This window comes from Aedes albopictus, chromosome 1 (assembly GCF_035046485.1).
Source record: "Aedes albopictus strain Foshan chromosome 1, AalbF5, whole genome shotgun sequence".
Classification (NCBI taxonomy): domain Eukaryota; kingdom Metazoa; phylum Arthropoda; class Insecta; order Diptera; family Culicidae; genus Aedes; species Aedes albopictus.
Window position 1 is genome coordinate 207,843,095 of NC_085136.1, and position 25,981 is coordinate 207,869,075.

Genomic DNA, 25,981 nt, shown 5'->3' on the forward strand with positions numbered 1-25,981 from the left:
TCTGCGGGTGTAACGGTAACTGATTTCATTATACAAAGCTGCGATTTGTAAACTATCATGTTCAGCAAGTCTTTTGAAAGGCAAATAAACAATATCACATCAGTCCGGATATCCTAGGTCATCCAAACTGTTCTTGAGTTTAGATCCAAAAGTCTGCGGGTGTAACGGTAACTGATTTCATTATACAAAGCTAAGATTTGTAATCTATCATGCCCAGTATGTCTTCTGGAAGGTAAATAGACAGTCAGTCGGGATATCCTAGGTCATACAAACTGTTCTTGAGTTTAAATCCATAAGTCTGCGGGTGTAACGGTAACTTTTTTCATTATGCAAATCTACGATTTGTAATCTACCATGTCCAGTATGTCTTTTGAAAATTCAATAGACAGTATCACATCATTCGGGATATCCTAGGTCATCCAAACTATTCTTGAGTTTAGATCCTCAAGTCTACGGGTGTAACGGTAACTGATTTCATTATACCAAGCTGCGATTTGTTATCTATCGTGTCCAGTAACTCTTCTGAAAGGTAAATAGACAATATCAGATCAGTCGGGATATCCTAGGTCATCCAAACTGTTCTTGAGTTTAGATCCTAAAGTTTATGAGTGTAACGGTAACTTCTTACATTAAAAGTTATGATTTGTAATCTATCATGTCCAACAAGTCTTCTGAACGTTACAGTTGTTGCTTTCATCAACTAAGCTTCATAACAGTAAGGAGCCCATAATATCCCAAAAATATATAACAACGCGTATTGTTCCTCAAACTGCTTTGGCAAGTACAGTGGATTATGTAACACCTTAACGTAGGGGCAAAAGTTATTATCACAAGTGTAGACCTGAAGCTATGGTCTCCGGAGTAGTGATGTTGATCTGGAATATCTCAAAACTATCATTACAGATTACAGTCTAAAGTTCATTGTGAAACTAACTACTGTTACTAACAAGAGTTAAACTTTAGGATAGTTTGGACGACCCTCAATGTCCCAAAGGTTCATAAAAATATATAATAGACTTTAGGTTGGTCCAGTCATCGCTATTGATTATGAAACGCTACTTAGTATGCCAGAAATAGCTGATGTTACGAGTGTTGACCTGAAGTTCTGATCTCACTGATAGTTTGGCTGACCTGGAACATTCCCATAGTGTCTCTAAATTGCATTTCAGATTACAAGAGCTGCATGGGTCTCAGCAGATCCTATGCTATTATTTATGGTGAAAACACAAAGTTTTTCTTGTAGATTTGAAGGGCTTCATTATAGAGCAGTCTGGACAACCGTGAATGTCCCAAAGGGTTATAATAAAAAAGTAGACTTCATATTGCTCCAGTAACTGCGGTTGATTATGCAGCGTTACTCAGTATAACAGATATGGATACTGTTACGAGTGTAGACCTGAAGTCCTGTACTCCAAGGAAGTTTGGCTAACCTGGAATATCCCTGTAGTGTCTCTAAATGTCATTTCAGATTTCAAGGGCTTCGCGAATTCCAGCAGGTTATGCAATACTATTGTTTATGGCGAAAACACATAAAGTTAATCTTGTAAATTTGCAGGACTTCAATATAGAACAGTTTGGACAAACCTGAATGTCCCAAAGGTTTATAATAAAAAATAGACTTTAGATTGGTCCAGTAACTGCAGATGACTATGTAGCGTTTCTTAGTATAACAGATATGGATACTGTTACGAGTGTAAACCTGAAGTCCTGAACTCCAAAGTAGTTTGGCCAACCTGGAATATCCTTGTAGTGTCTCTGAATGACATCTGAGATTTCAAGAGCTTCGCGGACCCCAGTAGATTATAAAATACTATTATTTATGGTGAAAACACATAAAGTTATTCTTGTAGATTTGAAAGACTTTATTATAGAACAGTTTGGACGACCCTAGATGTCCCAGAGGTTCATAATAGACTTCAGATTGCTGCAGTAACTGTGATTGATTATGTAGCGTTTCTCAGTTTAACAGATATGGATACTGTTACGAGTGTAGACCTGAAGTCCTGAACTCCAAGGTAGTTTGGCTGACCTGGAATATCCCTATAGCGTCTATAAATGACATTGTAAATGTCAAGAGCTTCACGGATCCCAGTATCTTATGCAATGCTATTAGTTGTGGCGGAAATACATAAAATTATTCTTGTAGATTTGAACACTTCACTACAGGACAGTTTGGAACACCTAGAACATCCCAGAATATAAAACACCTTTTGATATTCTTGATGAAGGCTAAATGTATACATATAAACGAAACCCACATCCAAGTTCAGCTTTTAGAACAACTGGTATGTCAATTATTTCGTTTTTTCAAATTTCATGGTGTTCAGGATGTTCTAGGTTATCATTCAAGTCCCAAATACAAATATCCCCATTTTTTCTCAAATAGAGGACTCAATTTGCAACAAATTTGCCGAAAACAGTATTCTGTTTTATCGAATGGGTGAATTTATGCAGCCGTTTCTATGTTGGGGTCATATATGACCCGTCCGGCTCCAAAGGGTTAAGTGAGCTTTTGTGGCGAATCTCAGGAGTTCCTCCAGATATTCCCCAGGGACTTCTCCAGGAGCTCCTTCAACGATTGTTTCAATGAAATTTAATCTCATTAGAAATTTTATAACATTTCTATAAAAATTCCTTCAGGTGGAATAACTCCAACATATTTTATGTATTTTCATAAAATACTTCAGTAAATATCTGTAGATGCATATTTCAAAGAATTCCCGGAGGAATCTTTGAAGGAGTTCCAGGAAATATTTCTGAAAGAACCGCAGGAGGAATTCCAAAAAGAGTCCTTCTAGGCATGGCTTCGGTAACCCCTGCCAAAATTTTCTAAGGGATTCCTGGAGGACCTTTGGAATAATTTCCGAAGGAATCGCTGAACATTCTCTGAAAATTCTGAAAACCAATAAAAAACCCTAATTAATCCACCTAGCGGTGATGGTGCCTTTCTCGTGCCTTCGAAAACACATTTCAACACAACTCAAGTGACATGTTGATGAATATCGTATTTTCATAAGTTTAACAGAAATCCATTTCATGGCATCAGAGATCATATCATATATCTAGTTTTTGATTTTTGAGCCTTGAACTCTTAAACAACAGCCACAATCTTGAATTTCGAGCCGCCATTTAGGATTTATGTCCAGCAGCTTGGAAATTCTGGTCGCTATTTTTGGACTACAGACTTCTTCCCCATATCAGATACACCCATATTGAATGGTTTTAGAGCGTAAACCTCCATTAAACAGCTGCCGTCTTGAAGTTTTTGTCGTCATCTTGAATTTTGAGACGCCATATATGGCAGTGAACATATAGCCTTTCAGTACACTTCGGTGCACGAGAAAGGCAAAACAATATTTTCGAGCTTAAATTCTGTAGAAAACTAAGATATTTAACTAAACCATTAGATTAAAAGATCTGTTTTTGATAGAAAATTAAATAAACTTTCGAATGAGGGTTAAAAAGCTACGATAAGTTTGACCATTTTCAAGTTATAGCCAGTTTGAGACAAGCAAAGTCAAAAACATCTAAAGTTAATTACTATGTAACGGTTGAGATTTGACCATATGCGAACTCATCACTCCTCAAAAAGTTTGCATTCACCCATCGGGACCCCCCGGAACTGGTTCCGGAACAGTACCGGTTCAGATATGGACTGATAGTGTTTTCCTGCTAACCGTTCATCAGGTTATCGAAAATGCCGCTGTTTGTTGTGTCGCATGAATGAGTTATGTTCAATTTTATATGTAGTCACTTCCGGCGGAACACCCAGAACCGGTTCCGGAACACTACCAGTTCATACATGATCTGATACTGTTTTCCTGCTAACCGTTCATCACGTTATCAAAAATGCCGCTGTCGCATGCATGGGTTTGGTTCTCTTTTATATTTGACCACTTCCGGCGGGACATCCGGAACCGGTTCCGAAGCACTACCGGTTCTGATATGGTCTGAGACTATTTTCCTGCTTACCGTTCATCAGATTATCGAAAATGCTGTGGTTTGATGTGTCGCATGCATGGGTATGGTTCTCTTTTGTGTATGGCCACTTCCGGCGGGACATCCGGAACCCGTTCCGGAACACTACCGGTTCAGATATGGTCTGAGACTATTTTCCTGCTTACCGATCATCAGGTTATCGAAAATGCCACGGTTTGATGTGTCGCATGCATGGGTTTGGTTCTCTTTTATATTTGGCCACTTCCGGTGGGACATCCGGAACCGGTTCCGGAACACTACCGGTTCAGATATGATCTGATACTATTTTCCTGCTAGCTGTTCATCAGGTTACCGAAAATGCCGCTGTTTGATGTGTCACGTGCATTGGTTTAGTTCTCTGTTATATTTGGCTACTTCCGGCGAGGCATCCGGTACCGGTTCTGGAACACTACTGGTTCTGATATGGTCTGAGACTATTTTCCTGCTTACCGTTCATCAGATTATCGAAAATGCTGTGGTTTGATGTGTCGCATGCATGGGTTTGGTTCTCTTTTATATTTGGTAACTTCCGGCGGGACATCCGGCGGGTATGTCGCATGCATGGGTTTGTTGCATTTTCATGTCTGGTCCCTCCCAGAGGTATCGATCCGGAACACCTAAATGGCCATAACTCCGGAACGGCCTAACCGATCCGAACCATTTTCAATAGGAAACAATGGGACTATATGCCGCGTCGAATGAACCGTCGGTCATTAAAATCGGTTGAGATTTACTGCCAAAAAGTGATGTGAGTTTTTTGTACACACACATACACACAAACATACACACACAGACATCACCTCAATTCGTCGAGCTGAGTTGATTGGTATATGTGACTCGACCCTCCGGGCCTTCTATCAAAAAGTCATTTTTGGAGTGAACATATAGCCTTTCCAGTACACTTAGTGTACGAGAAAGGCAAAAACCTGAGGAAAAATGTTTAAGATAATCTTTCCTGACATTCGTGAAAAATCCTTAAACTACTGAAGGAGTCTTAACCTTAGTTGGATGTTGAGGTCAATATGACCCAGACAGGCTCACTGAGCATGCACTACGCCACCGTGGTGCGCCCTCGTTAACCCTCGAGCGATCGCGCTGTTGAATTTTGTACAACACGTTGAAAAAATCTCGCTTTTTATACTCAACATCAGCGTGGTGCTGACGCAGGTAGCCAACCGCGCGAGTTACGGAAGGTTAAAATCATAGGAGGGTAAAGTGATAATTCAGCAGGAATTCCTTAGTAAGTTTTAGATGGAATCCATGGAGGAGTTTCTGAAAGAATCCTTGGAGAAATTACTGAGTAAATTGTCTATCTAATTTCTGAAGAAATCCCTGCAGATATTCTTGAACAAATCCCTGCAGGATTATGTGAAAGCATTCCAGGGAATATTCTGAAATAATTCTCTCTAGAAGTCGCTGAAGAAATTTATGGAAACTCTCCATCAGAAACCCTTGGTGGAATATCTACAAGAATTTATTGATGACTATTTTGTAAAATCCCAAGAGAAATCTCTTACCAAATTTCCCAGAGGAATTCACCAAGATATTTTTAAAGGAATCCCTGAAAGAATGTCTGAAGAAATACTTTTACTTCTGTAAAGGTTTCTAGAAATATCCAAAGGAATATGAGTAAAACTTTAGGAATTGTTACTGAAGCAATATCTTCAATTTCCTAATGCTATACATAGAGGAATACCCGGAGGACCTAATGACGGAATCTCTATATGAATTTCAACAGAAATCCCTGAAAGAATATCTACTGGAATCACTTAACTAAATCATGGAAGAACTACTGGAGAGCTTCCTGGAGGCACTCTATGGAGAAATTTATAAAAGAAGCTCTTAAAGATTTTTCGAAGCAACCGATGAAGGAATTCCTGAAAGAAGCCTGGAATTACTATGTGAATTTATTTCTTGGAGTTATTTCTGAAGGGGGAACGTCCATAAGTTACGCCTCGTTTTGAAAAGGGAGGGGTTCCAAAAAGTGTTATTATTTCAGAGGAGTAACCTTATCTATGGAATTTCTTATAAATCATTTATACACCGATAAATATTCCTACTCAATGACTGAGTTGGTCTTACTCAGAAATCGAAAAATCCTGTGTGTTCTTACTCAGTTTCCGTTAAAAGTGGGACAACTCATTGGCAACGGGTTGTCCCACTTTTGGCTGAAACTGAGTAAGAAAACAAAGGATTTTTCGATTTCTGAGTAAGACCAACTCAGTCACTGAGTAGACATATTTCTCGGTGTAAAGCTATTTCAGGAAGTTTTCCATAGAGAAACTTTGGAAAATTTATGGAAGAACTTAAGGCATCTCTAAAAAGTATTTCTGAAGGATCATCCAGATTGTTTTGGAACTCCCTTCAGAATGTGCTTGAGGTGGCTCCAGTGTACGTCCATGGGTGCTGACTGGAATTTGCTGAAACCCAATCATTTCACGATACGGTTGAGCCGTTATCGGTTCTTCCTTATGCCGTTCCAATTTTAGGTTTATTTCCACCAGTGTAGGTGTTTGTTTACACTCATTCATACCAAATCGTTGCAGCAGATCTCCAACGTATTTTGGATGGCTTATCTTCAACAATCCTCGTGCTTCGTCTCGGTCTTTTTTCATGCCCAAAACATTTTCAACTGTCCAACATCGGTAATATAAAATTTTGATGACAACTTTTTCTTCATTTCAGCAATCAATTCCAAACGGCTTGACGAACGGCTTCTGAATTCCAGATTCGTGAAGCCTGCTTCAATCCATATTTACTAGGATTTTAACAAGCACCGTAGTTCTTCTTGCTACTGGTACGAAGGTCTCGTTGTAATCAAATCTCTTCCTCAGGGAATAACCTTTAGTTACCAGGCGGGCCTTGTAATAGTCTGGCTTAGGAACGTGTTACCAGGTCTCGTTTATACACTGTGACTCCAGCTGTTTCTCTATGGCTTCCTTCCAATGGTTCCAGTCGTCTCACTGCCGTAGCACTTCAATCGTTGTCAGCAGCTTCTCTACGAACGATTCAGTATTTAGCGCTAACGCCCTTTTTGAGTCGTGGTCATTAGAAGCACCTGAGAAACATTCAGCGACAATTGTTGCCCATGAGTCGGTAATACAGTCTAAAAACTTACCGAAGAGTCTGTGCTCCCGTTCGCTGCGCCTCGTGACTACTTCTGCGGGGCAGTTGATACGTTCTAGTTGCGAAGGGAGCGCGCCAACTAGTCTCGCTTCTCCTTTGATATCCAAGTGTACGCCACTGATCCAAATGTCAATAATGGTAACAGTGTAAGTGGAAATTCTATTTAAACTCTAATCATAGCCTACTACAATTTGTTATTCTACGTTGATATCCAATAGTGTTCAATTGCTATATAACATCAGGTGCCTCTCATGGAGTTACAGGTGGGATTTTGGGGGCATTTCTAGGCGTTTCAGAGCATTTCAGAGGATTTTCGGTGGGTTTCCGAGGAGTCAATGTGGCGTTCTCGGGACTTTCGGAGGGTTTTCGACGGGATTTTAGGAGGACTTCGGAGACATTTCAGGAAATTTCAGTGGACTTTTGGCGGATTTCAGAGACGTTACAGAGGTGTTTTCTAGGGTATATGAGGGTATCTGGTACGGTACAGGGTGTCCGACGGGATTTCAGGGAGTTCTGGACAATTTTCAGTGCGTTTCGCACTAAAATGTCCCAAAGCCTGAGACATCCGGGAACCCCTGAAATCCACAGAAATCCCATGAAATCCCCTCAAACGCCTCTGAAACCACTTTGAAACGTCCTGTAACTAAAAGTCCTAAACATCCTAACACCCCCTGAACCTCTGAAGCTCCCTGAAACGCATATAAAACCTCTTTGTAGGCCTTCAAATCCTTGAAACACCCTGAAACACAATCCACTTAAAACATCCTGTAATCCCTTTAAACGCCCTGAAAAGCACCTAAAAGCACACCTGATGTATACTTAAACCCCCTGAAACCCTCTAAAGCGTTTTTGAAACATCCTTGAAACGTCCGGTAACCTTGAAACACCCTGAACCTCCTTAAACGCTTTTGAACTCTCCCTGAAATGCCCCTAAAAGCCCTCCTGAAACATTCTGGAAACCTCTGAAATGCCTCTAAAACATCCCTGAAACGCCCGTGAAGTCCCCTGACATCATGGAACACCATGAAATCTCCTCAAACGCCTTCTAGAACACCCAGAAACGATTTGTAGCCCCTAAAACGCCCCCGAAACGCCCAAAAAAGCGCCCCTGAAATGAATAATCCATGGAATAATTTTTTTTCACATCTACCATGATTTAGTGTACACCGATAAGAGTTTGTGTTTGTTTTTTTTATGTTGTTTAAACTCTTGTGTTTGACATTTGTTTATTTACATTTAAGCGAACAACCAAATCATTGAGTACTTTGTCTACGGCAATTTCAGCTCGTTTAGAAGTAATTTTTACCGCATGGTTATTAGAGTGGGTCATCGTTTATATGGAAAAGTGAAAAATTCAATGGTATCTCATCAGATCAAAGCTTTTTTGATACCATTTCAGGACCCAAATAAGTGTGCAAAATTTGGGCACGATCGGTTATGTCTACGTTTTGCGCATCGCGATTGAAGTTTGTATGGGGTTTTACATGGGAAAACACACTTTTTTGCATTTCTCTCATAACAAGCTCGAATTTTTATAAAACCGTATAACCGTTAACTCCTAAACTACCAAGGGTCCAAAAAAAGTCGGAAGTCCAACTTTGTCAAGGCATTTCTCGGCCGTTTTTCAACCGATTTCAAAACTTTTTTTTGCGATGGAACCGGACAGGTTTCAAGATCATCGTCCATTTAAAAAAATATAAAATAGATGCGTCTACCCAAAGTTATTAAGCAAAAGGCACTTCCTAGTTTTTTTGAAAGCGCATTTTTTGCGCACATTTATCAATAAAACAAAATTTAAAGCGATGACATATGGTTTTTTCGACTCTAAATCATGCGTACAGCTGGAGTGAACACGTTTATGCAAAATAAGTGATTTTTCAGTACACTGATAATTTACCTTACTCAAAAAACTGCTAAAATACCCTATTTTTCACATAAAATAAGCAATAAATCAAAATTCAAAGCGATGACATATAGTTTTTTTGGTCTCAAATTGTTCGTAGGATTGCACTCGACATTTTTGATGAACAATGAAAATGTGCTAATTACACTCTTATTTTGTTTTACCCGGAAAACTACGAAAATTCCGTACTTTTTACACAAAGTAGTCAACAAAACTAAATTTAAAACGATAACATGTAGTTTTTTAGCCTTGAAATGTTCGTAGCAGTTTAGGGGACATACTTGAAGAATAATAGTGATGTTTTCATTACACTCAAATTTTGATTCACTCAAAAATCAACGAAAGTACCACATTTTTCACGCAAAGTGGTTAACAAAAATGATGGCTTACAATGCAAAGTAGTATTTTACCTTTAAATTATTCGGAAAAGCGTACTGGACGTTCTTGATAAGTAATAGTGACGTTTTCATGACACACTTAATTTATTTTACTCGAAAAACTACAAAAATACCATAATTTTCATACAAAACAGTCAATAAAACAAAATTTAAAGCCATAACATGTAGTTGTATGGCCTTAAATTTTCCGTTACAATGTTCTGGACCTGTTTTCGATAAAATGTTGATGTTTACATTACACTTATATTTTGTTTTATAAAAAAATGTACAAAAATACCACAAAAAAGCGAATAAGCCAAAATTTAAAGTAATGATATGTAGTTATTCAATTTTGAATTTATCGTAGTAGTTTAGTGGATTTATTTGAACAATCCTAGTGAATTTTTTATTACACTCATATTTTATTTCACTCGGAATATTAGGAAAATACCACATTTTTCACACAAAGTAGTCAACAAATAAAAATATAAGGCAATGCATTCTGATTTTTTGGCTTGCATTTTTTCGTGAAATGATGAACGTTGAACAATAATACCGCCTTCATGACACTCTTAATTTATTTCTACCAAACAAGTTTTTAAAATACCATAATTTTCTTAAAAAAAGTCAATAAAACAATATTTGAAGCAATGACATGTTGTTAGGCTTAAAATTTTCTGTTGGAATGTACTAGACATGTATTTGATAAAATTTTGATGTTCACATCACATCCACGTTTTGTTTTACTAAAAAATCACGAATGTGCCATATTTTTCACACAAAATAGCCAATAACACAAAATTAAAAACAAACACATGCAGATTTCTATTACTGACTTTTTTGTACCAGTTTCAGGTTATCTAATACCTGAAAAAAATACAAGGCAAACCGAAAATTCACCAGGGATTTTTTTTTATTTGAGTCCATTTGCGTCTCCTGTAGTAGCAATCACCAAAAAATAAACGGAAATCCCGTGAAAATGAAAAAAAGTTACGAACTTAACTGGTTTCCAAAGCTAAGGTTAGGTTATGTGTCTTTATTAGAGAGATTTTCAGCCTTCTTTCATTCCTGTTTCTTGGGATTCCTTTTGAAATTCCTCTCGGAGATTCTTTCGTATTCCTATCAACGTTTTTACCCTAGATTCAAACAGTTCTTTCCGGAAAAAATCCTGGAGAATATTCCAGGATTTCTGAAATCCAAAAATTGTCTCCTGAAGGTTTTTATGAGAATCCTATAGGTTTTCCCATATTTGCTCTCAGAGTCTCTCGTTGGATTTTCCTCCTGCGTTTTGCCCAAAAAAAATTTTCGTGGAATTTATTCTCTTTTCTCCGGGAATATACATCAGATGTTGTCGTAGAATTTCTCTTAGAGTTTCTCTCGGAATTTCTCATGAAGGTTTTCCGCGATTTCTTCCGGTATTCCTCTTGGTACTTCATCTCCATGAGATTTTTCCGGGATTTCTAAGGTTTTTACAGAAACTATTGCTGGGATTTCAACTGAGGCTCCTCCCGGATTTTAAAGGTGTTTTTCACGAGTTTTCTGAAGGAATTGCTTCTGGGATTTCTCCCGAAGTTTTAAGAAATTTCAATGATTTTTTTCTGGAGTTTCTCCCCGGATTTCTACAAAAGTTACGTCCGGGATATTTTATAAAGGTTCTTGCGAAAGTTTTTTTTTTAAGTTTCACCTGAGATTACTCTCGGAGTTTGTGCTCCAGAAGCTGAGATACAGAGCTCCAAACTTAAGGCGAAACTGGAAGCATTTCCTCATTTTTTGGTATAAGATTTTTTATTAAATAACGAAGCAATAGTTTCAAAACCGGTTTTCGTGTACATGTAGAGTATGAATCAGGGTACCTTCTGATTTTTTTACGCGGTAAAAAATGTTTTTCGTTTTTGCAGAAACCATTTTTGAACAAAATTTCACTGACAAGCCCAGGTTAATCATCATCATTGCTTCGTTGTTTAATAAAAAATCAAAAACCAAAAAAATGAGGAAATGCTTCAAGTTTCGCCTTAAGCATTTTGTAAGAAAATCGGTCAATGCGTCGAGTACTGTACTTTTTTAGAAGTGTTTCTCGGAAAACCTCCTGCCTGAGATAACCTACAAAATTCATTGTTAACCTTCCGTAACTCGCGCGGTTGACTACCTGCGTCAGCACCACGCTAATGCTGAGTACAAAAAGCGAGACTTTTTCAACGTGTTGTACAAAATGCAACAGCGCGATCACTCGAGGGTTAAATAACCGGAGACATGTCGGAATGAATTCACGTGATTTTTGCGAGAAATTATGCAATGAGGAACGCGAGAGAAACTTCGGAAGAAATCCTGAGAAGAAATGGGAAATCTCGGAAAAAAAGCTCTGGTAGGAAATATTTAGAAAATTCAAGAAAGAACTCTGAAATTTTCTAAGAGAAATCCCGGGAGAAACGCCGGATGAAAACCAGCGAAGAAATTTAGGAGAAATATCGGAAAACTCCTTGGCAGAAATTCCAGAAGTAATTATCGGAAATCTCTAAAAATATCGAAAAAATCACGGAAAAAATTATTAATGGGAGCAAATAAAAGAAATTCAGAGGCGCATTGTGGCAGGAAATCGTTCTTACTTTGGACTCCGCAGAACTCTACGATCGAATAAAGTTCGCCGTAACACGAAGTTAACCATCTACAAAACGCTGATTAGACCGGTCGTCCTCTATGGGCACGAAACATGGACCCTACGTGCAGAGGACCAACGCGCCCTTGGAGTTTTCGAACGGAAGGTGTTGCGTACCATCTACGGCGGAGTGCAGATGGAAGACGGGACTTGGAGAAGGCGAATGAACCACGAGCTGCATCAGCTGCTGGGAGAACCAACCATCGTCCATACCGCGAAAATCGGGAGGCTACGGTGGGCGGGTCACGTCATCAGGATGTCGGATAGCAACCCGACTAAAATGGTTCTCGAGAGCCATCCGACCGGTACAAGAAGACGTGGAGCGCAGCGAGCTAGGTGGGTCGACCAAGTGGAGGACGATCTGCGGACCCTACGCAGAGTGCGGAACTGGAGGCAAACAGCCATGGACCGAGTGGAATGGAGGCGGCTACTATGTACAGCAGAGGCCACTCCGGCCTTAGCCTGACCGGTAAGGTAAGTAAATAAAAGAAAAGCACTTTGCATGGGAACTAGGATGGAAACTAGGAAAAGAACTGCAGAAAGCCAGAAAAAAAAACTTCAAAAATGCTCCAGGAAAAAAAATAAGAGATTCCTGAAAAAAATATGATAATATTCTAAATGAGTCCTTGAAAAAATTTATCAAGCAATCGCTAGAGGAATTTCTGATGAAAACCCAAAGGAATAATACACGGAAACATTTCAAAAGTTTTCTTAAAGAATTCCTCGAGAAATAGAACCCCTAAATAAATTCCGCATGAATCCTTGATGTTTTTGAAAATATCCCTGGAGGAATCTCTGGAATATTTTTGAAAGATTTTCGAAAAGAACCAACGACAAAATATTTTGAAAGAATCTTTGAAAGATATCATTAAATATAAATGCACCTTTTGGGAAATTTCTGAAAAACAAATGTATATAGAGGAGTTTCTGATGCTTTACCGTAAAACGGGGTAGCTTTGATAGTTTTTCAGCAAATTTCCCTAATATTATTCCATGTATTTTTCCTGATTTAATAATTTTAAAACAAGTACTGGTGTCTCAGATATAATTGCAATGTAAGGATTGGACAGTTTTAATTGTTTTTGGTGATCAATATATTTTTTTCATATGAGCGAGAATCACATTTTCATTTTAGGGAAACTTTGATAGTGCTGACAAACATATTAAATCCCAAAAAATATTACAGATTGCAACGCAAAGAGTATCAGCATGATGGAAAAGTCGTATGAAACATGATAGTTTCATCAAAACATGAAGAATTTAAAAAAACATATAAATAACAAATTGAGTCAGTACTCCACCTGAGTGAAAATCTCAGTGCTTTTAGCTGTCAAAAATAATTATCTGTGTAAAAATATATTTTTTACGGTACATCAACATATGACTATAAGCAGCGCATAGTAAGTTCTCTTTATTTGAGTTGTTTTTGATTTTTTATAAACAAATTTAGAAAACAAGTCTAGTACTTTTTTTACAAATAATTTCATGGCAAAAAAACTATAATGCATTGACTCCAATTTTTATTTGATGACTACTTTGTGTGAAAAATATGGTATTTCCCTAGTATTCCGAGTGAAATAAAATATGAGCGTAATAAAAAAATCACTAAGATTGTTCAAATAAATCCACTAAACTACTACGATAAAATCAAAGTTGAATAACCACATATCATTACTTTAAATTTTGGCTTATTCGCTTTTTTGTGGTATTTTCGTACATTTTTTTATAAAACAAAATATAAGTGTAATGTAAACATCAACATTTTATCAAAAACAGGTCCAGAACATTGTAACGGAAAATTTAAGGCCATACAACTACATGTTATGGCTTTAAATTTTGTTTTATTGACTGTTTTGTATGAAAATTATGGTATTTTTGTAGTTTTTCGAGTAAAATAAATTAAGTGTGTCATGAAAACGTCACTATTACTTATCAAGAACGTCCAGTACGCTTTTCCGAATAATTTAAAGGTAAAATACTACTTTGCATTGTAAGCCATCATTTTTGTTAACCACTTTGCGTGAAAAATGTGGTACTTTCGTTGATTTTTGAGTGAATCAAAATTTGAGTGTAATGAAAACATCACTATTATTCTTCAAGTATGTCCCCTAAACTGCTACGAACATTTCAAGGCTAAAAAACTACATGTTATCGTTTTAAATTTAGTTTTGTTGACTACTTTGTGTAAAAAGTACGGAATTTTCGTAGTTTTCCGGGTAAAACAAAATAAGAGTGTAATTAGCACATTTTCATTGTTCATCAAAAATGTCGAGTACAATCCTACGAACAATTTGAGACCAAAAAAACTATATGTCATCGCTTTGAATTTTGATTTATTGCTTATTTTATGTGAAAAATAGGGTATTTTAGCAGTTTTTTGAGTAAGGTAAATTATCAGTGTACTGAAAAATCACTTATTTTGCATAAATGTGTTCACTCCAGCTGTACGCATGATTTAGAGTCGAAAAAACCATATGTCATCGCTTTAAATTTTGTTTTATTGATCAATGTGCGCAAAAAATGCGCTCTCAAAAAAAACTAGGAAGTGCCTTTTGCTTAATAACTTTGGGTAGACGCATCTATTTTATATTTTTTAAATGGATAATGATCTTGAAACCCGTCCGGTTCCATCGCAAAAAAAAGTTTTGAAATCGGTTGAAAAACGGCCGAGCAATGCCTTGTCAAAGTTGGACTTCCGACTTTTTTTGGACCCTTGGTAGTTCGCGGGAGTTTTTACCCCCTCGGTAGTTTAAGTGTTAAAGTGAAAACATAGCCAAGGGTGTCCTGAAAAACTTTGTCAAAGACCGCGAAGTGTTCTGATGCTTATGAAAAAAGTTATTGCGTTGGCATTGCTTGGTAAAACATCATGATTTTGTTGCTATTGTTATTCCTTTACATGTTAAAACATAAACACATGCATGCGATTCGTTGGTTATAACTATTTTCACAAGCATCGGATCGCTTTGCGGTCTTCAACAAAGTTTTTCAGAACATCCTTGGCTATCATTTTACGGTATCGGTTAAAAAGTTTCAGAGAAACTTTTTCAACTTATGGCTAAAATGCAAAAAAGTATGTTTTCCCATACAAAATCCCATACAAATTTCAATTGCAATGCGCAAAGTGTAGAAGCTACCGATCGTGCTCAAATTTTGCACAGATACTCAGGACCCGAAACGGAACCAAAAAAGCTTTGATCTGAGAAAACGGTTCCGATGACCCACACTAATGGTTATGTATTGTTAAAATATATTACAGTGGCGTTTCGGTTTTATCACTAGTCGTTTTAATCACTACTCGCTCAAATTCACGATTTTCATTTCGTTTTTATCACACTTGTTCTAAAATATTTCGAAATCAATATAAAATCAATACAGAATTACCCAAACCACCAAAACTGTTAAAAAAAATGTGAACAACGGTTGATATATCTTGAAGTTGAACGATTTTGAATAAAAAAATTACATTTATATCTCGTTTCGCCAAATTCACAGTTTCGTTTATATTACGATAAAATTTTTTTGACCGTGATAAAACCGCAAAACCACTGTAATACAGAGAGCTCAATTCACTGAGTTTATTACTCAGTTCTTATCAAACGTACATTCGAAAGCCCATCTTAGTCAATTTTTGGCTCTTCAGGGTTCTAAAACTGTCGATTTTAGTATTTTAGTAAAATTTCATGTTTATTGTAATCCTATACAATTTTTGAGAATTTTAGGCCACGTTGGGAACCACTAAACCTTTAGATACGGACTCCAAATTTTGGCCTGATTGTTATTTTTTAGCTAAAACGATCGTTTTGCAATATTGAAATTTTAACATTTTCAATTTTTGCATAAACAGGGACATAGTACGTACTCATTTGCTTGCATTCTCTTTAGCCGAAAACAACTTGTTTACTTTTTACCGACAGGAAAATTAGTGATTTATTTGATCAATTGGACAGCTTTTGCTGCATTCTGCAGAAATGAAATCCAACGTTGAAATGCCACGGACATTTTGTGGGTGTGAATTGAAGGTTGGTTTAAGAAGTGAATCTGGAGAAATGAAAATTGAACAATCATGAAAAAGTTAAGCTAGCCGTTGCCTTCGTCATACGCAAAACGAGAAAAATTGTAAAGCCGTAAGTGGAGTGTAAATGAATTCAGTGGTATAGGGGCTGGTTATTGATAGTCTTCATGTTTTTGCTTCCATCTAATGTGTCATTGGCAAAGGTAAGTTGGAATATCTTTAATTATTGGCTATTTTCTATCTGATATGACGAAAAATGGCGCATATGACGAAGTAAATTTCTACCCTACTTGTTGCACACTACATCGTATGCGCGCACCTTCCGAACATCCCCAAGACCTTGTTTGGTACACACACCACGTAAGTAGCCGGCTTGTATCCATCGATGATGATGAACGAGGACAATAGAAGGAGAGAACAATCATTCTAGGCACAGAAAACGTGTATTCCGTAATATTGTTTATTCTATACGAAATTATTTGAACTACCAGTAAAATATTGTACTGTAATTATTGAGCTACGTAATCTAACTGTTAGTTGCACTAAACCATATATTGTCGGTAAGAATACAACAAAAATCCTTAAAATAACAGCTTAAAATCAACCTAACTATCAATCCAGGTTAGCGTGCGTAACAGATGCCTATCGGTAGTCCAGAAATTATTGCTAATAGTTCTATATTGTTGGTGAGTAGCTATTTCGGTAAAATCTTAACAAAAAGCCAGATAAAATGATGAATTAATCTACCAATGAAATAGGCACATCCGTAATTGGGACCGGTGAACTACCGTCAATCCCCACGATACCGTCGTGAACATCAAGAGCACTAAACGTAAGTCCCTGTAATCTCAAAATGTACGCACAAGTAAACGAAACTCTAATGTTGTGTTATCACCAACTTAATAGGAATTTTATAACCCATTTTGTAAAATGAAATCCTCGGGTTAATAAAAGCGGAAATTGTCTCTATATAACGGTGTTGTCAACAAATTTATAAAATTCGTTTATCAACGAATGTCAATCGGTTAATCAAGTCGGTCGAGTGAGATGTCGAATCGGATCCGGTCGAGTGATAAAGGTGATAAGTCCTCTGGTGAAAGTGTAGCACAGGGTGGAACAACTAATATGCAAAACACAGGCAAAAGTGGTGGTGATGGCTGGGATCTGGGATTGGATGATTCTAAGATGTTGGAGAAGACAATTCCAGGATTCGCATGTGCAGCGTGTGATCAACCGGACACTCAAACCATGGTCCAATGCGACGAATGTGACCAATGATACCACTTCGTTTGCGTCGGGGTCACATCGGGGATTGCAGATGACAGTTGGAGTTGCGCCAAATGCAGTATTGCTAACGGAATCCAGCAAATAACAATCTCCAGTACACGAACCTCAGCAGCGAAGGTACCCGAGCAGCAGTCCCAGCATCGATCGGGTGGAACTAGTAGACAAGTCCCATTCACGAGCATACAGCTGGGATTCCTGTTTTGGATGCCGTCAATCTAAGTTCGGTAGGTTACCCAAATGCAAGCAAAGCATCATCCGTAGCATCATCAAAAATGTCCCACCAGTCCCTTGCGAGATTGAAACTTCAGAAACTCGAAGAGGAACGTGAGCTCAATCGAAGAGAAGCCGAAAAGGAGAGATTGTACCTCGAACAGAAGTACAGCCTGCTGAAAGAAATGGCTAGTTCGAAAGGGTCCGAAGCTGGTAGTGACACGTCGGACCGAGTTCGAGCATGGGTACAACATACACGAAGTGTTGGTGAGCAACGAGAGTCCCGTATCGAAGCGGAAGGGGAGTTTGATCCCCGCCGGTGTTCTACGAGAAACAGACACACTTCCGTTCAATTTGGACCGACAGAAGCCGCTCCACAATACCAACGCCAAGGTCCCGTTTATCCAGAACCAGTGCCCAATCGAAGATATCAGCAGGTAGCGCCATCCGGGGAAGATTGCTTTTCAACTTTTTAGCAAGATAATACGAGACGTCGATCTGTCGTAAACGAAACGGTCCGACCCATGCCAACGCAGCAACAGCTGGCAGCTCGGCAATCTGTTTTAAGAGACCTACCGTTATTCTCCGGCAATCCGGAGGAGTGGCCAGTATTTCTTTCTCTCTTCAATAGCACTACGTCTATGTGTGGCTATTCCTATGAAGAAAATGTCGTGCGATTGCAGAAATGCTTGAAAGGCAGAGCATATGACGCCGTACGAAGTCGGCTGATGCACCCTGCGAACATGCCAGGAGTAATTGCGACATTAAGGATGCTTTTTGGACAACCTGAAGCAATAATACAGTCGCTCATTGCAAAAATTAATGCTCTGCCACCGCTCAGAGAGGATAAACTCCAAACTATTGTGGATTTCGCTGTTAATGTAGAGAATTTTGTTGCAACGGTGGAAGCCTGCGAATTAGAAGAGTACATCTACAACATTTCTCTCCTACACCAGCTGGTGAACAGACTACTTCCTACGATTAAATTGGATTGGGCTAGACACCGCAGCACTCTAAGGAGCGTCAACTTGGCGACGTTTGGTAGCTGGATCTACTCGCTTGCAGAAGCCGCGAGTACCGTAACTATCCCAGATGTACACGACGAGAATAGATCTGCTAAGCACGTTCGAGCTGAAAGTAAAATGGAGAAGAAAGGAAATGCCTTCCTGAATTCTCACTCGGAGATGAGTTCCCCCGAGTCAGCTAAAATTTCAGCGAAATCAGCTCAACCATCTTCGGATAGCTGTCCGATTTGCAAAGGAACATGCAGGACCGCAGAAAAATGTAAGAGTTTTCAAGATCTGTCTCGAGAGTCACGTTGGGCAGCAGTTCGTGAATTCGGCCGAAAATGTCTCCGACGTCATCATGGTGTCTGCAAGGCTAAGCCGTGTGGGAAGAATGGATGCACATTCAAGCATCATGAGTTGCTGCACAAGGATTCGGTCGCCCAATCGGTAAATGTTCCGGGCTCTCATAAAACTGTTCAACAACCAAGCCAAGCACACAATTGTAACGTTCACGGCGCCAACACAAGATCTACGTTCTTTCGATACCTACCAGTAATCCTCTCACACAAGAGTAAGGCCATTTCCACGTATGCGTTCTTCGACGAAGGATCCTAGCTGACGCTAATAGACCAAGAGTTAGCCGACAAACTAAATCTGGACGGAGATGCTAGCCCGTTGTGCCTACGATGGACTGGAGGAGATCATCGATTCGAGAAGAATTCTAGAATGGTCGATCTGAACATCGCTGGAATACGAAAAGACGCGAAAGCGTACTGGATAGGCGGAGCTCGAACAGTTAGTGAACTTCAGCTGCCTCATCAAACATTGGAGATGGCGGACATGACTCAAAAGTACCCACACTTGCAAGGTCTGCCTGTAGACTCCTACTTTGATGCTCGACCGCGCATTTTAATACGACTGAAACATGCGAGAATCGGTCTGGTGCAACAGAGCCGCGAAGGAAATCATGAAGACCCCATAGCGATCAAAACAAGGTTGGGATGGGCTGTATATGGTGGTTGCAGTAACCCAGCTACTCTCAATATGGTTCATTACACCTTCCATATATGTGAGGACGGCCCTCAGTCTGATGAGAGCTTGCACAACGCTGTAAAGGAGTTTTTCGATCTTGAAAGTATTGGCATTTCTAAAGCAAACAGCCTTATATCAAAGGAGGATAGCCGTGCTATTGCTCTACTTCAGTCCCGTACCAAATTTGAGAATGGAAGATATGAGACGGGCCTCTTGTGGAAATTCGACGATGTCCGTTTGCCGAACAATCGCGAAATGGCTTTGCGTCGGTATTACTGTCTTCAGAAGCGTCTGCAGCATGATCAACAGCTGTCTGAAGCCTTAAACAAACAAATTGCAAGTTATTTAGAGAAGGGTTATCTGCGCAAGCTTCCTTCAGAAGAGCTTGCAATGTCTTTTCCACGAGTGTGGTATTTACCCACGTTTCCGGTAACAAACCCCAATAAACCCGGGAAAACAAGGCTAGTGTGGGATGCAGCAGCGAAGGCGTTTGGCGTTTCCCTAAACTCAGTACTTGTTAAAGGGCCCGATCAACTGAGTTCTTTGTTCACCATACATATCCAGTTTCGACAATTTCGAGTGGGACTAACTGGCGATTTAAAGGAGATGTTCCACCAGGTGAACATGCGACGAGTGGACCAACAGTGTCAGAGGATCTTTTGGCCAGATGTGGATGGAGAACTGTCCATCTACGTTCTCTGCGTAATGACATTTGGGGCATGCTGCTCACCGAGTTGTGCACAATATGTCAAGAATATAAACGCAGATCGTTTCATCGATAAATATCCTGCAGCAGTCGAGACGATACAGAAAAGGCATTATGTGGATGACATGTTGGAGAGCGTCGAAGCTGAAGACGAGGCCATCGCTTTGGCACAGGACGTGAAGCTAATACACGCTGCTGGAGGGTTTGAAATTCGAAATTGGCTTAGCAATTTCCAACGAGTCATGGCAGCGCTCAAAGAGAACAGTACCGCGGACAAGGATATGGATTTGAACAACGAGTTGGCAACTGAGAAGATCCTGGGTATGTGGTGGCGGACATCTACGGACTCGTTTACCTACAAAATAGGGTGGAACCGATTTTCATCAGGACTACTCAGCGGTGAATTGATTCCAACAAAAAGACAGATTCTACGAGTTCTGATGTCAATTTTCGACTCTTTGGGATTAATTTCCCATTTTTTAATCTATCTGAAGATCATTCTTCAAGATATCTGGAGATCGAAGATAGGATGGGACGATAAAATCGACGGTGAACTACACGAGCGGTGGCGAACGTGGTTAGATGCCTTACCGATGGTCGAAACAGTTAGCATACCTCGATGCTTCAGAACACAAACTACTCTGAGTCACGATTTGGTCATTCAAATGCATACTTTAGTAGATGCTAGTGAAAATGCGCTCGCGGCAGCAGTCTACCTTCGATTTTCTCAAGGGAATGTCATCGAATGCTCGTTAGTTGCAGCAAAAACCAGAGTTGCGTCCCTGAAGCTCGTGTCAATTCCAAGACTGGAGTTACAGGCTGCTCTGATCGGGGCAAGATTGGCTAAGACCATTACAAATAGTTTGTCAATTCCAATCAAACGACATTTCTACTGGACGGATAGTCGGAACGTGATGTGCTGGATCAAAGCCGATCACCGACGATACTCGCAATTTGTAGGATTCCGCATTAGCGAAATTTCGGAGTTAACAGCTTCGGACGAGTGGCACTGGGTCCAGTCAAAGGAGAACGTTGCGGATATGGGTACAAAATGGAAGAGTGCTCCTGACTTGTCGGCTACGAGCAGGTGGTTCCAAGGACCAGCATTTCTATGGGAACCGGAGGATCTATGGATACGGCCAGCGATTGGGTGCGATGGTGAAACCGAAGAGGAACTGCGGCCAAGTCTACACGTGCACTACACAGCTCCTGAACCCGTGGTAAACGTTGAACGTTTTTCTACCTGGAAGCGTCTACATCGTGTAGTGGCGTATGTTCATCGTTTTTTCAAGAATTGTCAGTTACGTCATCGCCAACAATCCAAGGTTACTGGACCGCTCAAAATGGACGAACTCCGGAGAGCAGAACAGTATCTTATACGTCAAGCCCAGCAAGATGCCTACGCGGATGAAATTGCGATTCTACGCAAGCTCGACTACCAGAGTATGAGTTTACCAAAAACCAGTGCACTTCATAAGCTCACACCATGGTTGGACGCTGACGGATTGCTGAGAATGCGCGGAAGGATATCTTCATGTGAATATGCCAGAGATGACGCCAAAAATCCCATTATTATGCCACGCCATCACCATACCACACGCCTAATAATTATCGACTATCACCTCAAATTCCACCACAAGAACCACGAAACGGTGGTTAATGAGTTAAGACAAAAATACCGGATTCCGCGAATTCGATCCGCCTATTTTACGGTTAGGAAATCTTGCCAAAAGTGCAAAAACGACAGTTCCACTCCTCGACCACCGATCATGGCTGAACTACCAATAGCCCGACTAGCTGCATTTTCGAGACCGTTCACCTTTACCGGTATAGACTATTTCGGCCCTATTGAGGTCGCAACAGGAAGAAGGCGAGAGAAACGATGGGGCATGCTCGCCACATGTTTAACAATACGCGCCATACATATCGAAATAGTGAGTTCCCTTACGACTGATTCCTGTGTCATGGCTATCAGGAACTTTATGGCTCGACGTGGCGTTCCTAGGGCCTTCTATAGCGACCGAGGAACAAATTTTGTAGGAGCGAACCGGACGTTGAACTAAATCTCCGAGGTCGTGAATCATGAAGACATCATGAAAGAGTTCGTCTCCTCAGATACCATGTGGTACTTCAACCCACCCGCTTCACCACACATGGGTGGGAGCTGGGAGCGGTTGGTGCGAACAGTGAAGAGCAACCTACTAGCAATATGCCCAGCCCAAAGATTAACCGAAGAAATTCTGCGTAACCTACTATCGGAAGTCGAAAATACAATAAACTCCCGACCTTTAACTCATGTACCAGTGGACGACGAATCCGCCGAAGCTCTTACACCAAACCATTTTTTGTTGGGGGCCTCAAATGGTACCAAACCGTTGACGACGCTGCTGGTAGAGTTCGACGGAGCAACACTGAGGAAAAACTTCTGCCTTTCTCAGGTAATGGCCAACATATTCTGGAAGAGGTGGATTACGGATTATTTGCCAGATATTACCAAACGGACGAAATGGTTTTGCCCCACAAAGCCCATCGCCATCGGGGACATTGTAACCATCGTCGATCAAAGACTTCCCTGGAATTGCTGGCCAAAGGGCAAAGTCATTGCCACCTGCCCTGGTAAAGACTTGCAGATACGATCAGCAACGGTACGAACTTCAAATGGTGTGTATGAACGATCTACAGCGAACTTGGCCGTGTTGGATGTACGGCGCGAGGAGAAGTAAGTCATTCGGGTTGGCTTACCCGGGGGAGGTTGTTGCACACTACATCGTCTGCGCGCACCTCCCGAACATCCCCAAGACCTTGTTTGGTACACACACCACGTAAGTAGCCGGCTTGTATCCATCGATGATGATGAACGAGGACAATAGAAGGAGAGAACAATCATTCTAGGCACAGAAAACGTGTATTCCGTAATATTGTTTATTCTATACGAAATTATTTGAACTACCAGTAAAATATTGTACTGTAATTATTGAACTACGTAATCTAACTGTTAGTTGCACTAAACCATATATTGTCGGTAAGAATACAACAAAAATCCTTAAAATAACAGCTTAAAATCAACCTAACTATCAATCCAGGTTAGCGTGCGTAACAGATGCCTATCGGTAGTCCAGAAATTATTACTAATAGTTCTATATTGTTGGTGAGTAGCTATTTCGGTAAAATCTTAACAAAAAGCCAGATAAAATGATGAATTAATCTACCAATGAAATAGGCACATCCGTAATTGGGACCGGTGAACTACCGTCAATCCCCACGATACCGTCGTGAACATCAAGAGCACTAAACGTAAGTCCCTGTAATCTCAAAATGTATGCACAAGTAAACGAAACTCTAATGTTGTGTTATCACCAACTTAATAGGAATTTTATAACCCATTTTGTAAAAGGCAGCATCCATCTGTTAAGTATCATTTTTTAACCCCCCCCCCTCCCCTCCATAACGCTTTTTTGTATGAAAATCCTAATTTTTTTGTGTGGACCGTAACTCTTGGGCACACTCCCCCCCCTTTAGAGTGTTACGAATTTATGGACGGCGCCCAACATTTGTTGAAAAACTGTCAAAGTTATCCTGTTTTACGGTACGCTTTTAAGGGCAACATAAAAGATGTTTAAAGACATGTTTATACCCGATTGGTGAGAAAAATGCCATGCAGTTTTCAAGAACAAACTTAATAGCATCATCAGAGGGATTTACTATTGGCTAAGATACGCTATGGTCTGACATTTTTTACGATTCTCGAATCCATATATCAATAGAATAATCACTAATCTCGCAAAACCAATACGAATCTCATTAATTTTTTCTCTTGGTGGTTTAATTAGATCTTCGAAACCCAAGTTTAATAGAAGAAACTGTAGGTAGAGCTTGAGCACATAATCAATGCAGCAGCACAAACTGAAAGTTAATATTTTTTTATGAACCATCTGTATTCAATCACAATTATTGCAATCATAACTTTGTGCACCGCCTCGTGAAGTTGGGAACCGCTGCCGCTAGACAGTGGGCGACCTAGTGGGATGCTGTTGAGATCTCCTTCGCCACGTACGTGGAAAGTATGGAAAACGCGCTGTGGTCAGCAGCAGCAGCAGCAGCAGCAGTGACCGGTGCCGTTCGTTCGTGTAGATACCACCGACCACCATTGCTGCTGCCTGTGCGATGCTTCGCCGCTTCTTCCAAATGATGCGATGGGGAATGGGAGGATTGATACAGAAATTGCGCTCTGCAGGTGCGGACTAAGAAGAATGTTCTCCAGGAGGATTATCGGCTCCGGGTTCGACACGAGAAGGGTCAGAAAATTCATTTTAAATATTGTGTGTGTAGGTCGTAGGGTATACCCGATGACGACGATGGCGACGACGACGACGACGACGACGTCGACTACGGCTATAGGTGCCTACCGTAGTTGGTCGGATCCGCCGGTCTTAGCCAGAATTTCCTGGACTTATTTACCCTGCAGAATTACGAAACATTCTTCCGAGATTTGCAGTACATATGTGGGTCCAGCGAAGAGGCGACCAGGTTTTGTTCTTACGTTTGCGACTGGTCCTTGCTGCACACGGTAATGCTGCAGGAAACGGGTGAATGGAGGTGGAGGCGACTGCAGCCGGAGGAATAAATGGGGATCGCCATCTCCGGTCATGGCAACCAACCAACCAACGGTTGTGTGTACACACTCTAACGGGCGGACAGACGAATGGATTTCGGCTCGTGCTGTCTTGAGTTGGGACCGTGTCTCCTTTGCTAGTCATGCTAATCTCGCTTGAGTCCGACAGTGTTTTCAAATCGGTGAGTTCGGTTTTCGGGGGAAAATGGAAATGCTTTCTTGAAAACTAGACCGGTTCGTGGGGGTATGTAGTATGAGCGTGCGTGAGCATGCCCGTACAATTCATTGTTGCTACTACTTGATTAAGAAAAATAATTGAAATGGTCGAGGACGCAGCTACTCCCGGGTTAAATACAGAGCAAATTTAGCTAGTTATAATTTGAAGAACTACGTACAGAGTTCATGTTCACACAATCTCAAGCAATTATGTTCGATCAAGCAGCGAATTCAATGATTTTAAGTGATTAGGGTCTCCCAGAACTTCTTTGAGTAGGGGTAATCAAGCCTAGTTACGCTCTCTCGCTATATATTACGAACAAGTTCAAACGTACACGTTTTATATATTTTCCTTTGAAATCCCCAGAAGCTCTCCTGAAACGCCTTGAAACGACTTGAAACCTCTCTGAAACGCTCCTCGAACAGATCCCCACAAACTTCTTTCGAACTCCTTGAACTCCCTTGTAGCCCACGAAACTCCTCCAAAACATTCCTGAAATGTCATTAAACAACATCCAGACCCTATAGACATGCCTTAGAACCCTTCTGGAACCCCCCATTCAGATCTCCGTAAACTACTCTTAATCTCTCCTGAAATCCATTGAAACCCCCTAAAATCCCACGAAATTAAACCTCCGGGAATTCTTTTGGAGTCCACTGAATCATCTTGGAACGTCTTGAAACGCATTGAAATGCCTTGCAAACCCTCTGATATCACCAAAACCTATGTAAACTTATCTCTTAAACGCTTATGAGAACATATAAAGCCCCCTGTAATCCTTGCTGAAATGTTTTGTAACACCTCTAAGCACACCTGAAACCATCGGGAAATATACTGGAACCTCTTTTTGGGCACTTGACT

General features: G+C 40.2%; 1 protein-coding gene across 1 annotated transcript; it reads left to right on the plus strand.

The window, feature by feature from the left end:
* Positions 1–19,279: 19,279 nt before the first annotated feature.
* LOC134285445 (uncharacterized) lies at positions 19,280–23,588 on the plus strand. The gene is made up of 2 exons (XM_062846165.1): positions 19,280–22,655; positions 22,730–23,588. The coding sequence occupies exon 1, from the start codon at positions 19,280–19,282 to the stop codon at positions 22,352–22,354; it is 3,075 nt and encodes a 1,024-aa protein (XP_062702149.1). The 3' UTR covers positions 22,355–22,655; positions 22,730–23,588.
* The last annotated feature ends 2,393 nt before the right edge of the window (positions 23,589–25,981 follow it).